The sequence below is a fragment of the Vipera ursinii genome (genome assembly GCF_947247035.1).
Source record: "Vipera ursinii genome assembly, chromosome: 1".
NCBI classification, from domain to species: Eukaryota; Metazoa; Chordata; class Lepidosauria; order Squamata; family Viperidae; genus Vipera; species Vipera ursinii.
In genome coordinates this window covers 261,696,333-261,709,143 of record NC_139512.1, presented here as the reverse complement: position 1 = coordinate 261,709,143, position 12,811 = coordinate 261,696,333, and the positions used below count along the sequence as shown (strand labels likewise).

General features: G+C 35.2%; 1 protein-coding gene across 1 annotated transcript in view; it reads right to left on the bottom strand.

Annotated features, from left to right (window-relative positions):
- The window catches only part of TRMT11 (tRNA methyltransferase 11 homolog), a 496,326-nt gene that overhangs the window by 473,456 nt on the left and 10,059 nt on the right, over positions 1-12,811 (bottom strand). Inside the window, exons 6-12 of the mRNA XM_083379947.1 lie at positions 11,270-11,404; positions 10,733-10,889; positions 8,721-8,801; positions 7,069-7,233; positions 2,758-2,830; positions 1,299-1,430; positions 512-632 (exon numbers count right to left, since the gene is read on the bottom strand). Of these exons, the coding sequence (XP_083236073.1) occupies positions 512-632; positions 1,299-1,430; positions 2,758-2,830; positions 7,069-7,233; positions 8,721-8,801; positions 10,733-10,889; positions 11,270-11,404 (864 nt within the window). The remainder of the gene's footprint in view (positions 1-511; positions 633-1,298; positions 1,431-2,757; positions 2,831-7,068; positions 7,234-8,720; positions 8,802-10,732; positions 10,890-11,269; positions 11,405-12,811) is intronic.

Here is a 12,811-nt window from a genome sequence, read left to right as displayed (position 1 = left end):
TGTATCTAGAGGCTGCTTTCAGATGATTTTCATGCTTTTAAAATGGGTGAGGGAAGACCACAGATTCAGATGATTATCCAAACATCCTGACATATTGCACAAAATATTCCAAAATTGTGATCACTGTCCTCCCTTACAGAGAACAGAGGAAACTCATGACCTTTTAAGTGAAGTCAGTGTGCCATACTTAACTAAAGCAAGTAAAATGAAGAAAATTAAATTAAAGTGAAGAAAATAAAACAAAGGGGGGGGAGACTTTTTTTTTAAAAAAAAATCATCAGATATTCTTCAGAAAGAATGAAATGAAACTAAACACTTCTTTCCTGGATTGTGTTCAAGTTCATTAAATATTTTGGCTTTCCGTTTTGATATTTATAAGCATTCACAAACTTTCTAAACTTACTTTAAAAATATAGCTTGGCAGGGTAAACACCTTACAACAGTGCAGTAGAAAAACCCATGAGAAAGCTGACAGCTCCTTCCTTGCATGAAAGCCCATCCAAACAATTACCTCAAATTCTTTCACCTTTTCCATGGTTATCAGGTATCTTGATGTGTGGTTGGAAAGCGTCTGCTCACAGCTGCTAACGAGTTTCAGGCAAGGGTGCTGAGGTATAATCTCTTCTGTATATCTGGAAGGAATAAACAGTCAAAGAGCTTATGAACGGTAATATGTGAATCTGAAACAGAACTGCCAGAGGGGTTGATTCAAACTGAATTAGACTATACACTTCCACATGGTTCATAGCCTTATTAAATTTTCCAGAAACAATGTGTGCTAATTGCTTTCAGAATCCAAAAAAGAAAGAAAGAAAGAAAGAAAGAAAGAAAGAAAGAAAGAAAGAAAGAAAGAAAGAAAGAAAGAAAGAAAGAAAGGTTACTGGTAAAAGTTTGGTTTAAATAGGATGAATATACCATATAGGTTTTTCTTGCAACAGTTATTTAAATAAATTATGAAAATCTGCCTAATAGAAGCATTTTTTAAAAAAAAAAAACCTCTGTCCATACAATGCTAAACTGTTTTTCTAAATCTGAGAAATATGTTTCTGCCATCCTGAGCTTATTAGAGCAAGGGTAAGTTACATATGTAATTAATACCCATTTTCCAAGCTGCAAATTGTTTACCAATAAATCCAAATGATTTAATTTTCAATAAAATCTAGCAAATATCCAGACTGTTTAGTACTTGCTGATTACCGTGCAAATAGGGAAAATATCCTCACCAACTTGAGAATCTATTCTCTCCAGTTCTCTATATTAAAATCTGAAAACTATTGTAATGTAGAATAGGGACTTACTCTGGTTTGTACACAGGCAACCAGTAGACCAATCTTCCTCCAAGGAGCAAATACTCTGCCGCAAATTTTAACAGGTCAAAGATTATATCACTCAGCTGATAATTTGAAGAAACTAGGTTGTGATTTTCAGTGCTACGAGATATTTTGAAAATTCATAACAGTTACTGTTACTCGGATGTTTCACAGTAAGAACAAAAACCAACATTTTTTATCTATAACAGGAATTGAAAAGTTTCTTATAGCCTTTAAAAATGCACTAATCTGCTTAGTCAGTTCAGTCTAATTAAGAATAAGTGTGAATAGAGTTTTCCATATAAAATTTGAATTTAGGAAAGTTTAATGCGCTCTTTATAAGAGGAGCAAAACTGTAGCCGTCATGTAGAAATTAAAACAAAAAGGATCTGGGAGAACAAAGGTGATTAAATTTTATAAACTTTGGTGGGAGATGGAGGGGAACTTGAAAAGGTAAATGATACAAGATTATACTTGGTATAGGTTTCGAACTGACAATTTCTGGTCAACAGTTTAAAGTATAGCCTTACTGACACGCATAACACATATCCTATGTGGAGCTGGCTTTACAAGCTCAATTATATATAGGGGTTTGGATGAAACAAAAGATAGATTTTGCTTTGAACCCCAGAAAATCAATTATATTGCAAAAGTTCAGCCAAACTATTTCAGATCTGCCATGATTTGGCAAAACAAAACCCATAATGTTTTTGGATCTTTGCCAAAATAAAACCCACAGAATCCTAGAATGATTTAATAGGCTGAATATGGCAAAAGTGGAATGCATCGCCCTCTCTCTCCCCTCTTCCTCCACATGGCCTTTATGCCTGCTTGATCCTCCTCCACAAGCTACTGCTGTTGCCCCAGCGTGACTTAACTCACTGTCTGCCCTTTCATGGGCTTCCTCTCCCACTGATTATGTGAGGATCTTAACGCCACTCTTGTCCAGAACTACTATGTTTCATTCCATATCAGGAACAAAACAGCCCGTTTCAGTATATAAACCAAAACTTCAAAAGCATACATGTTTCAAACATGCATGACAGAAAACCAGCTCTTCCATCTATGCAGCATGTTAGTAACTGTTTTTGCCGGTCCTCAAAGCCACAGTGACATCTGGTAAGATTTAGACGAAGAACTCTAATTAATATTAGTGAAGAATCTTTTCTGCCCATTTTATCTCTTTTCCAGAGGTTACACCAAAAAGCACCACCGTGTTCCATATGGGAGCAATAATTTAGATAAATTCCTAATCCCAAAATTTATCTGAGAAGAACAAGAGATACACAAACCAAGCAAATGCTATAAAAAAACCTTCTCTAATTAAAAACAGCATGGTTGTATTGGTTACTATTTTGGCACAAGATTACAGCATTCAGCAAATGCTTTCACAGCCACTGCTAGCTTTCTGTTCAGATTTGTGATTCATAATCCAAGCTTTGCCTACCTTTTTTCAATCATATTTGGTGTTTCCCGCTGTGAACCAATTTTTCTGGTGGCTTCTCGAATGCCATATGGTGCTACAAAGAAAATAAATAGAAGACACATATTGGTTTACACAACTCTGAAATTTTAGCTGCTACTGCTCCATAAGAGCAAGTATTCTCTCCATAGTCTTAATATACAAACATATATATATGCTAATAAACAAGAGAAACTTATGACTGGTCCTCAGAGTTCAAATCATCACAAGGAACCCACAATCACATCATTGTGATCTGGGCACTTAGTGCCTGGCTTACAATTACGAAGCTGCAGCGAATTGCAGCCAGGTGATTGCAGCAGTCAAATGGGATCCTCATTTAACCACTTGCATAGTCCTTGCTTAACTATAGCAGCTGGGACTTCCGGTACTACTGTTGATAAGTGACATGGTCACATGACGTCACACTTTAGGGCTGCACAGCTTAGTAATAGCAATCTGGTACCAACTGCCATTGTAAGCCAAGGACTACCTATATTCATTTAAGACAACAGAACCAACTACACTGACTTCATTCCAGGACCGAAAGGAGACCTGTTGTATTTAAAGTCCTATTGATAGTTAAATAACCAGGTGTTTCCCCACAGATTGGCCCATCCATTCTGATTTTCTACCCCATATCTGGTCACTGATAAAGGCTTGACTGATGAAATAACACACAGAAGGCTGTGATGCAATACATCGGCTAATCTTTTAATACAGTACAGAATTCTTAGCTAGAGAGATGAGACATCTTTCTTCAAATCAACATTCAGCTACTTGAATTTGATCCAGCTAAGCTGGGTTTTTTTTATCTGAACATAATACAAATCCATTTTTTAAAAAAAGATGTTATTCAGTCAGCTGTGGCCTAAATGACCTTTTTAGTCTATGTATGCCACTTGCTTTGGGCATCTCAAGGGAATGGGAAGCAGGATGCAAGTATTTTTTTATAATTTTTAACTTATTGTAATTGGGTTTTTAATCAGAGTTATAGGGGTTTTAGATTTTAATTAAGGATAATTTAATCTATTTTAATTGTTATTAATTTTTGTATTGTGATGTTGTTTTAATTGCCTTGTGAACCGCCCTGGATCCTGCGGGAGAAGGGCGGTATATAAGTTTAAATAATAATAATAATAATAATAATAATAATAATAATAATAATAATAATAATAATTTATAACGATAAAATTGTGATAATATTACAAAGCAATTCTTCTTCTTTGCAACGGCTTTTCAGAGTCAGAGCATAGAAAAGGCAACCCATCTGCTGGTATCCAGACCCTTAAGCTCCCTTGAGCTAATTGTTTTAATTAATTACCTCACCATTAAGATCCACCAAGCTTTGGAAGTGATGGGTGGTCTGTCACCGTGCTCCTCCCCCTCCTTAAAAAGGACAGTTCTCTTGCTCATGCATCAAGTTTAAAGTTTTGTTAAACATGCAGCAGAACTTTGATGTTATTCTTTTTAGCTGATAATATATAGGAGTGCTTACAAAGGTTCCATTAATCTCAACAAGCCCCAAACTGAAACCAGTGATATGTTACAAAAAGATCCACTGAATCAAGGACTAGTAGGCACAGGTTTTTTTTTAACTTATATTTGATTCAGCATTTAAACTGTACTTCTTTATAATTTATGTTTTTAATAAGCCTATAAAAACTGATAGAAAATAAACTAGAAGAAAAAACAAAACCACAATAAAAGTTCAGAAGGTGCAGAAAAAAGAAAAAGAAAAAAATAGAAAAGAAAAAAGACAATAACAAAATGGCTTCCAACCTTCCTCACACCAAGTGTAAACTGTTATAGTAACTTTTCACCCTCTTTTAAAGTCACAAATAAAAAACTCTTCTCTGCTTAACTTTTACCTATACACAATCCAGAAATTGTCATCTTTTCAGTTCTGGTTCAGCAAAGTCCATTAGAAGTTACCAGAAATATCACAGTTTATCCTGGAACAAATACTCCATCTTTATATTTCTCCTTTTTGCTCTTTATATCGTTAGCCTTTAAATCATTCCAGTGGTATCACAGGATTTGTCCTTTCATCAATCCTTGGCATTCAAGGGCCTTCAAAGCTTTCACCAGCCTACTTTGTAAATCCCATAAAGTGGCATCATCCAGGATTTCTTGTTGCAGTTGTTCTATGTCCAGATCCTTTTCCCAATTTGTGGTTGTTTCCCACAAATATATTATTTAATTGTAAATTTGTTTATCAAACCTTATCACAAAAATAACCAATATTCCAAATCTCTCTGGTCTCCCAATCCACTTAAAATTCTCTTAAATCGTTTTTTTTGCCAAATGTATATTTTTTTTAAAAAAAAATCCTGTTTGTGTTTAAAATTTCCTAAATCCAAAAAAAGTAAAACCTATCAGGTGTCAAATTAAGCTTGCCATTATGAAACCCTGTGATAGTCATAAAGTGGTTAAATTGAACATTTCTGACTGTTATTAGTGTGATGACCTGAATTAATGTCAGTTTTAAAAGTCATGGAGGCTGCTGTCTCCTCACAAGGAGCTGTTGTTCAAAGTATCTGTGGGCAACCTCCCATTTTCTCCTTCTCCAGAGAGCTTTCACAGCACTCATCATCTCTGCACTGCTTTTTATTTTACATTCAATTCAGCATTTAAACTGTACTGTTTTAACTGTTCACATTTCAATGTCTAAGGAGATTGTCAGTCATCCAGGTCATAGTTGTCCCAAAAGTGCTTCCTCAAAGACAACTGAACTTTGTTTTTCCTTGAAGACGTTTCGCTTCTCATCCAAGAAGCTTCTGAAGAAGTGAACTGAAGAAGCTTCTTGGATAAGAAGCGAAACATCCTCAAAGAAAAACAAAGTCCAGTTGTCTTTTGAAAAAGCACCTTTGGGATTCATACTTCAACATTTTTGTAAAACTATTTCTACTTATACTGTACATTTCACTTTATACTAAGTTTAGTATTTTAGCCAGTGGTGGGATTCTAATATGTGAACAACCGGTTCTCCGTGTGAATGCCACTTTCGGACATCCATTCTGGGTCTGGGCAACAAAAAATTAGCTACCGGGTCTGCTGAAGTGGTGCGAACCAGCTGAATCCCACCGCTGATTTTAACCCATATTCACGTTTAGATATTGTTTTATTTGGTTATTAGATTTACACACCACCCATTTCATCTAAATGCTAGATGATTATTAATACATTTGATTGAAGGATACTTTAGGTTTTTCTATATTCTATGGAAAATATTTTCAGAGGTGACTAATGTATTTACTTTGCAAGTATTAAAGCATTAATTTACAGTTTTGCTCTAGGGAAATAAACTATTACTCCAAATAGTGCTATAATTCATACCTTTTAAATAGTGATTCATAAAAGTAATAGAGTCAAATTAAGCATTAAAATGGGATTTTTTTTACTTTTATGGAATTCACAATACTTTACTACTTCAACAAGGAATAAAGAATTAGAGGTTCAATTTAAACCCCCCCCCCCCAAAAAAAAGGAAAATCCTAATCTTACATTATTAAGTCCAGGAAAATATTTAGTTGGCATTAAATTCTGTGTTACTTTTCCAATCAGGTCACATTTCCTAAATTACATAATCATACATAGTAAAGAGATATTTAAAATATTCAACACATTAATGGCATTTTTCTAACCAATCCCATTTTTAAAAAACAAAACAAAACAATTCAAATAAACAATAGCAGGAATGCTTTGGCTTTCTCAAAATTAACTTGAATGTGCTTCAAAATGTATATGGTGTCACTCCAGAAACAAAGTTATTTCCAGATGGAGAAGCAAGAAGATGTAGCACTGTATAACATATGAATAAACAATAAAGCATTCCACTAACATTATTTAGCCATTAATCATTTATATTCATTGGAAATGATCAAGGTGACTTGGTTGGAAAATGTAAAACCAACTAAAGGAGAAACCATCATATAGAATTCCTATCTTCTTGCTTGTGGAAATTCCAGATGTAAGCATTACATTTGAAATTAAGATACTTCAGTTATACTAACTTGCTTCATTCACCGAAATAAGCTTGTACTGGTACTGTAATGTATCCAAAATACTGAGGCACATTCCTATTAGATTTACTATAACACAAAATAATGTGTGCCTGAGTCCAACAGTCCTGAAAAAATACTAAAATATTTTTAAAGGTCCAGATATTCATATTCTTATATTTTACCATACATAAAACTCTCTAACAAGCTTACAGACATATTCATTTTATTATCATCCCCATAGCCTGCATTCATGAATTATAGCTATTTCAGGTTTTGCATCTTAACTTACGGTCTGTAATGATTGCATCAAACTGCACTCCCTTCCTCCATATGGGTTTGGATGCATCAGAAACAAATATGTCAAGATAGTATTTCTCCAAACCGTACTGGCGAAGGTTGGCTCTGATATTTTCATCAGGTCCTCTCCACTTTTGATTCTTTCTACTAGCTTTGCCTTAAGAGTCATGAAGAAGAAGAAAAAATTGAGATTAAAATAATCCCCAATGTTTCTTTGTCACAGCAATTCATTTATACTCCATTCAACTAAATATCATTTGGTAAGAATATTTCTCTTCACTTTAAATTGATCACAAGTGAATGCCAATGATGATATCACCTAATTCATAATAAAATAGTCACAACTGTTCAGTAATACTAGAACAAAAACTTGCATGGTAGTATTTTCTACATGTACTGCACGAATTATGTCCTTTCAGTGACCATTCAAACTTACAATAGTGCTAATAAACAAGAGAAACTTATGACTGGTCCTCAGAGTTCAAATCATCACAAGGAACCCACAATCACATCATTGTGATCTGGGCACTTAGTGCCTGGCTTACAATTACGAAGCTGCAGCGAATTGCAGCCAGGTGATTGCAATTTCTGGTTTCCTTTCTGGTTTCCCATAAGCAAAAACAATGGGAAGCCAGCACCAAGTCAGAACTTGCAGTCAAATGGGATCCTCATTTAACCACTTGCATAGTCCTTGCTTAACTATAGCAGCTGGGACTTCCGGTACTACTGTTGATAAGTGACATGGTCACATGACATCACACTTTAGGGCTGCACAGCTTAGTAATAGCAATCTGGTACCAACTGCCATTGTAAGCCAAGGACTACCTATATTTCATTTAAGACAACAGAACCCTTAAAGCTGCTATTATACTTTAGGATGACTTGAAATATTTGAACAAATAAAAAAAGGAAATTGATTTTCGCTTCCTCTTTGCATGATTTCTCTTCTCTCTGATGAGATAAGACACATAGTGACTCTGGACAACATACAACTTTTATTGTATCTCATGAGAAAAAATCCACCATCATTGCTAGAAAAGAAAACAAATGATGACTACCTAAATCAACACATTATAAGGAAACACATTATGAGGACCCAGATTGTTGGGAGCAATAAGCTGACTTTGTAATAATGCCGCTTGGGCCCCCCCGAAAGCCCTAATAAGCAGGCATATACATAGAATGAAGGCTATTGCTAAGCACATTGATTTGTGCTTCTTAGATTGTAAGCCGCCCTGAGTCTTCGGAGAAGGGCGGGATATAAATGGGAATTAAAAAAAAATCAACCCATGATTCTTAACTTATGGCTGGGATTTTATGCATACACAAGTTGATTACATTTCCTAGATTATTTTTTTTCTGATAGTTGACCATTTTGCAAACAGCCACTTAAATTCCCATGTGACTGAAAAATTAATCTGAAGAAAGGCATTCTCTTCCTTGAATAAAATTCAACTGCATTTTCTTTTGACAGTAAAATGGTCTGTCTATCATTGCTCACTATGAGAAAGACTATGTGAGGTAATGAGTAATTACTACTGTCTGATAAATTTCCTGGGTTCAGGAACTGTTTTGGGAGTAAAATTGCTACCATATTTTATGTAATTAATTAATTTCTACTAGTAAATAATGAAAAGGACATACCCAACCCATGTACTATATTATAATCTATATCTGTGCCACAGACATATGCTCCAAAGTGCGCTGAAGCTATAAGAAGTCCACCTGCAAGCAAAATAAACAAAATATGCTTATTATAATAAACCAAACATTCCATAGTAGGGTGGAGATAAAAATATTCCCAACGTTCTTGGAGTGCCTGAATATTTTGCCTTGTTTGTTTAGCATAGACTATGCTACTGTCATCATCACAGAGAAATAATAAGTTTTGGACAACTGTTTTCAGCAACCCTCGGCATGAATGTTTATTTCTTCTTCCAGAAGTGTTACCTTCTCGCACTAGTGCAAATTGTTTTAAATACTAATATTTAAACTGTCTTTATAGCAAAAAAGTAGTCTATTGCTACTTAGTGTATACCTCATTTTGAACCAATTTATCTCAAACAAAAAGTTCATCACATACAACATGTAACACAAGCACCCTCTACTGTTTTGTTGAAGAAAAACAACTAACTGAAGGAATATCTGGAGTCACATAAGAAATAGTATTGCTTAGACCACACAGCAAATTCTTAAAAGAAACTGATCTATGACTAACTCCAATACAAAATCTGAAATTTGTTCAGAGCAAATGACACACAAAATAGCTTCTTTGGTCATACAGATCCTTCAGGGAATTTTTCTCGTACGCTTCAGTGCAGGAGGGAGAAAGGTACAATATTGAAAAATTATAGACTGTGAAGGAATCTAAAAATAATCTTGGAGAAGGTTTGAAACAGCCATTAAAGGCAGGAAGGAAGATATGAGCTATTAAGGAGAAACTTGGAGAAGTAATTACACAGTCCAGAAATTGAAGCAAGCATGAGAAAGAAACTCAAGATGACCCTGTCATGGTTTTCTTTAGTACAGGATAGATAGAAGGAAACATGGAAGAAGTTTTCAAGAATTAATATTTGTGATCTACAACAACAAAGTAATATTTCTAGAATTCCAGCAATGTCTGTTTCTTGAACCTGAGCGGCTGACATCAATTTTGAAAGCCTCTCCCAAGTTTTTTCTCTCTCGTCTTATACTAAATGACATCAAGACAGGATTACCTTGAGTTTCTTTCTCACATTTGCTTCAATCTCAGGACTGCAATCCCTTTTCCAAGTCCCTCCTTAATGGCACATTCTTTAATTCATTTGTTAGCATCTTTTTCTTATCTTCCTCATCTCCAAATTCTTTTACATAAGGCCACCAGCTCCTAAGTCCTAAATATCTGTATTCCTTCCCAAAATATTCTATAAACCGGTTTTCTTCGATCCAAATGAGTGGGATTTCTGAGAGTTTCTACTGGAAAGAAACATAATGGGGCAAAGTCATAGGTAAACTATCCTTGATTCTTTTTTTCCCTTTTGCATGAATTACTGCTGAGATCTTAGTCATCAAGCAGGTATTCTTGAACTACTTCCAGAGTATATGACTGATGCTGCACAGTTTCTTCAAAGTCAATGACTACTGATATCAATTGCAACAAGAACTGCATGAGTAAAACAATTACGCTGAATATATTTTGGTAGTTGTAAATTCTAAGCAGTGATCTGGTGTTGTTATAATGAAGCCCCAGAGCTAAACATGTAAGAGTTTTTATAAAGTAGGCATGAGCCTAGGGAATAAATCACATTTAGATTACTGAAGGTGTTGCATAATTATATCTGGATAATATATACTGCATCTGAGTAACTCTGTTTACCAGCAGGAAGGGAAACACGTGCCCAAGTACCCATTCTCAAAGTTGTTTAACTCCCGCTCAGGATATGCTTCACCACTTCTACATTGGCTGGGGCTGCTGGGAAATTGTTGTTTAGTAACATCTAGAATGTTTGTATAAATTGCATATTCCCAAAAGCAAATTCTTCTGGCTAAATAGCTGGGAGATGACCAGGTAAGTTTAGTGAAATAACAGAAAATATGAGCAGATAATAAATGTAAAACATTTCCTTTCTTTTTCCTTGATAAAGTTTGAAGGGGAAGACTGGGGGAAGTGCAAATACCTGTTCCCACAAAAGGATCAAACACAATATTGTTTGGTTTTACTTTTCCATGGTTTGCCATGATAAAAGCCAAGCCGGAATGCATGCTTGTGTTCCCAATAAAATGCCTTTTTTTAACACTGTAGGATTCAATAAGGTCCCTTTGTCCATTGGCAATCTGTGGAATATATGGTTGGGAAGGCAATGAGAGAAAGGGAACAAGAAAGATTTATTTTGGTTACCAAACACTTCTAAAACACACAGAAACAAAATGATTTTTAAAAAACACAGATGCATAGTTTTTTTTTATCAAGTGACCATGTTGAACACAGCACTGCTTTCCAGTTCAGAACATTATTTTACTTTTCAAAACAATCAAGTTCAATGACTAACTTGAAAATTATAAAAGAGGGCACATATCTAAGCTTTAGCCATTCTGAGGCACATGAGGCATCTATTTTTCCTACTTCGTTCACATTCCAATCTGCACAATCTTCCATAGTTGCATTGCTGTTTTAAAAACCAATAATTTCATTATTAATTTAGTACCTTACTCACCCATCTCCCAAAGTACAAGCCAATAGGCTGTTCTGTAGTGTTTCCAAGGTAAAATCCATGATCTTCTAGAAACCAAAATGTATGATCTGGATTATTCAAATCTACACGTCCTTTAAATGGTAAAAACTGCAAAGACTACATGGGTGTGAGGGGGTTGAGGGGGAAGGAGAGAGGAATTGGAAACAATGCATTAATCAACAATATTATATGTGTGACATGATTTATCCATATCTACAATAATCTTCCTTACTTTTATGATAATAGATATACTCAGTGCTTTTTTTGTAAAAGAAAAAGGTGCCGGAACTCACACGTGTCATACAGCCCGCCTTGCCTACCCTATAAGGTTCCATCCAAAAAAGGTGCCGGAACTCCATTCTGAGCGTTCTATGAGAAAAAAAGCCCTGGATATACTAAAGATAATTGAAGGCTGCCACTAACAAAACATAAAATGTATGTTATTCTTAAGCTAAAAGATTATTTTTAAAAAGTTAATAAGGCAGCACAGAATAAAAAATATAGCACTGGTGGTCTATTAAAACCAAAATATATCAGTAGTATTATGTATTCCTGATGGAAGATACACTTTTTAAAAATTGTTTTTTTTCCATCCTTTGAGGATCATAGAGCATATAGTTGCTTTAGCCTTGAACTGCATGTGTGTGTTTTTTAAATCAAAACTGTAGAGGGTTAATACACCTAATTTGCTTTTTACTGCCAGGACCCCCAAGATATCAGTGCACACCATCCTTCCAAGCAGTCCGAGATGTAATTTAACTTTTTTTTCCCATTCTCTTCCTAACAGATTTTAGACTTTGTAGGCTGGCCCTCCCAAGCTGGTGTTCAGATGGAATAAACTCTTCTCGTCTTGCAGGGCACTTGGGCCCTCTTTGGGCTGGGTTTCTGCCTACCTCCACTCCACTCAGCCAAAGTATTCACCCTCAGACATGGAACACCAGCCATTGTTCTTGATAGGAGACTCATGCCAAGCAAATGTATGCAGCATACCAAAAACTAATCCTTTCCCATCTTCTCCCAACATCCAGGACCTTCTAGGTTGGAGTTGCACACAGGTATGTTCATACACAACTCAAAAGTTTGTAAGTAACATCTGGTGACATCTAACTTTTGGCTAGCTACATGGACAATTCTTTTTACATTTTGAACCACAATACACTACTACTCCTATACGTTCTACTATTTCTATACAATTGCTTCCTTAAACAAGGCTGAAAAATTGTCCACTGGGAGTGGTAAAATTTAAAGATGGTGGACGGCTGTAGTTGCCCACCTTGAATATATCATTATCTAAGACAATTGTGCAACCAAATATTAAGGCTATTTTTATACTATCTGAAGTGAGAAGAAATCAAGAATGTTGAGAGGCTTTATAAGGAGATTATTTGTTTAGGTCTACAAAGTGGGAGGCAAGCTTCCTAAAAGTTGTAAGAGGATATCTAGTGATCTCCCTGGAATGCAGAGGTTAAATTATTTAGCCCTTTTTGTTTTATATTATCTTTTAGAGTGTTAATGGAAGCAGGA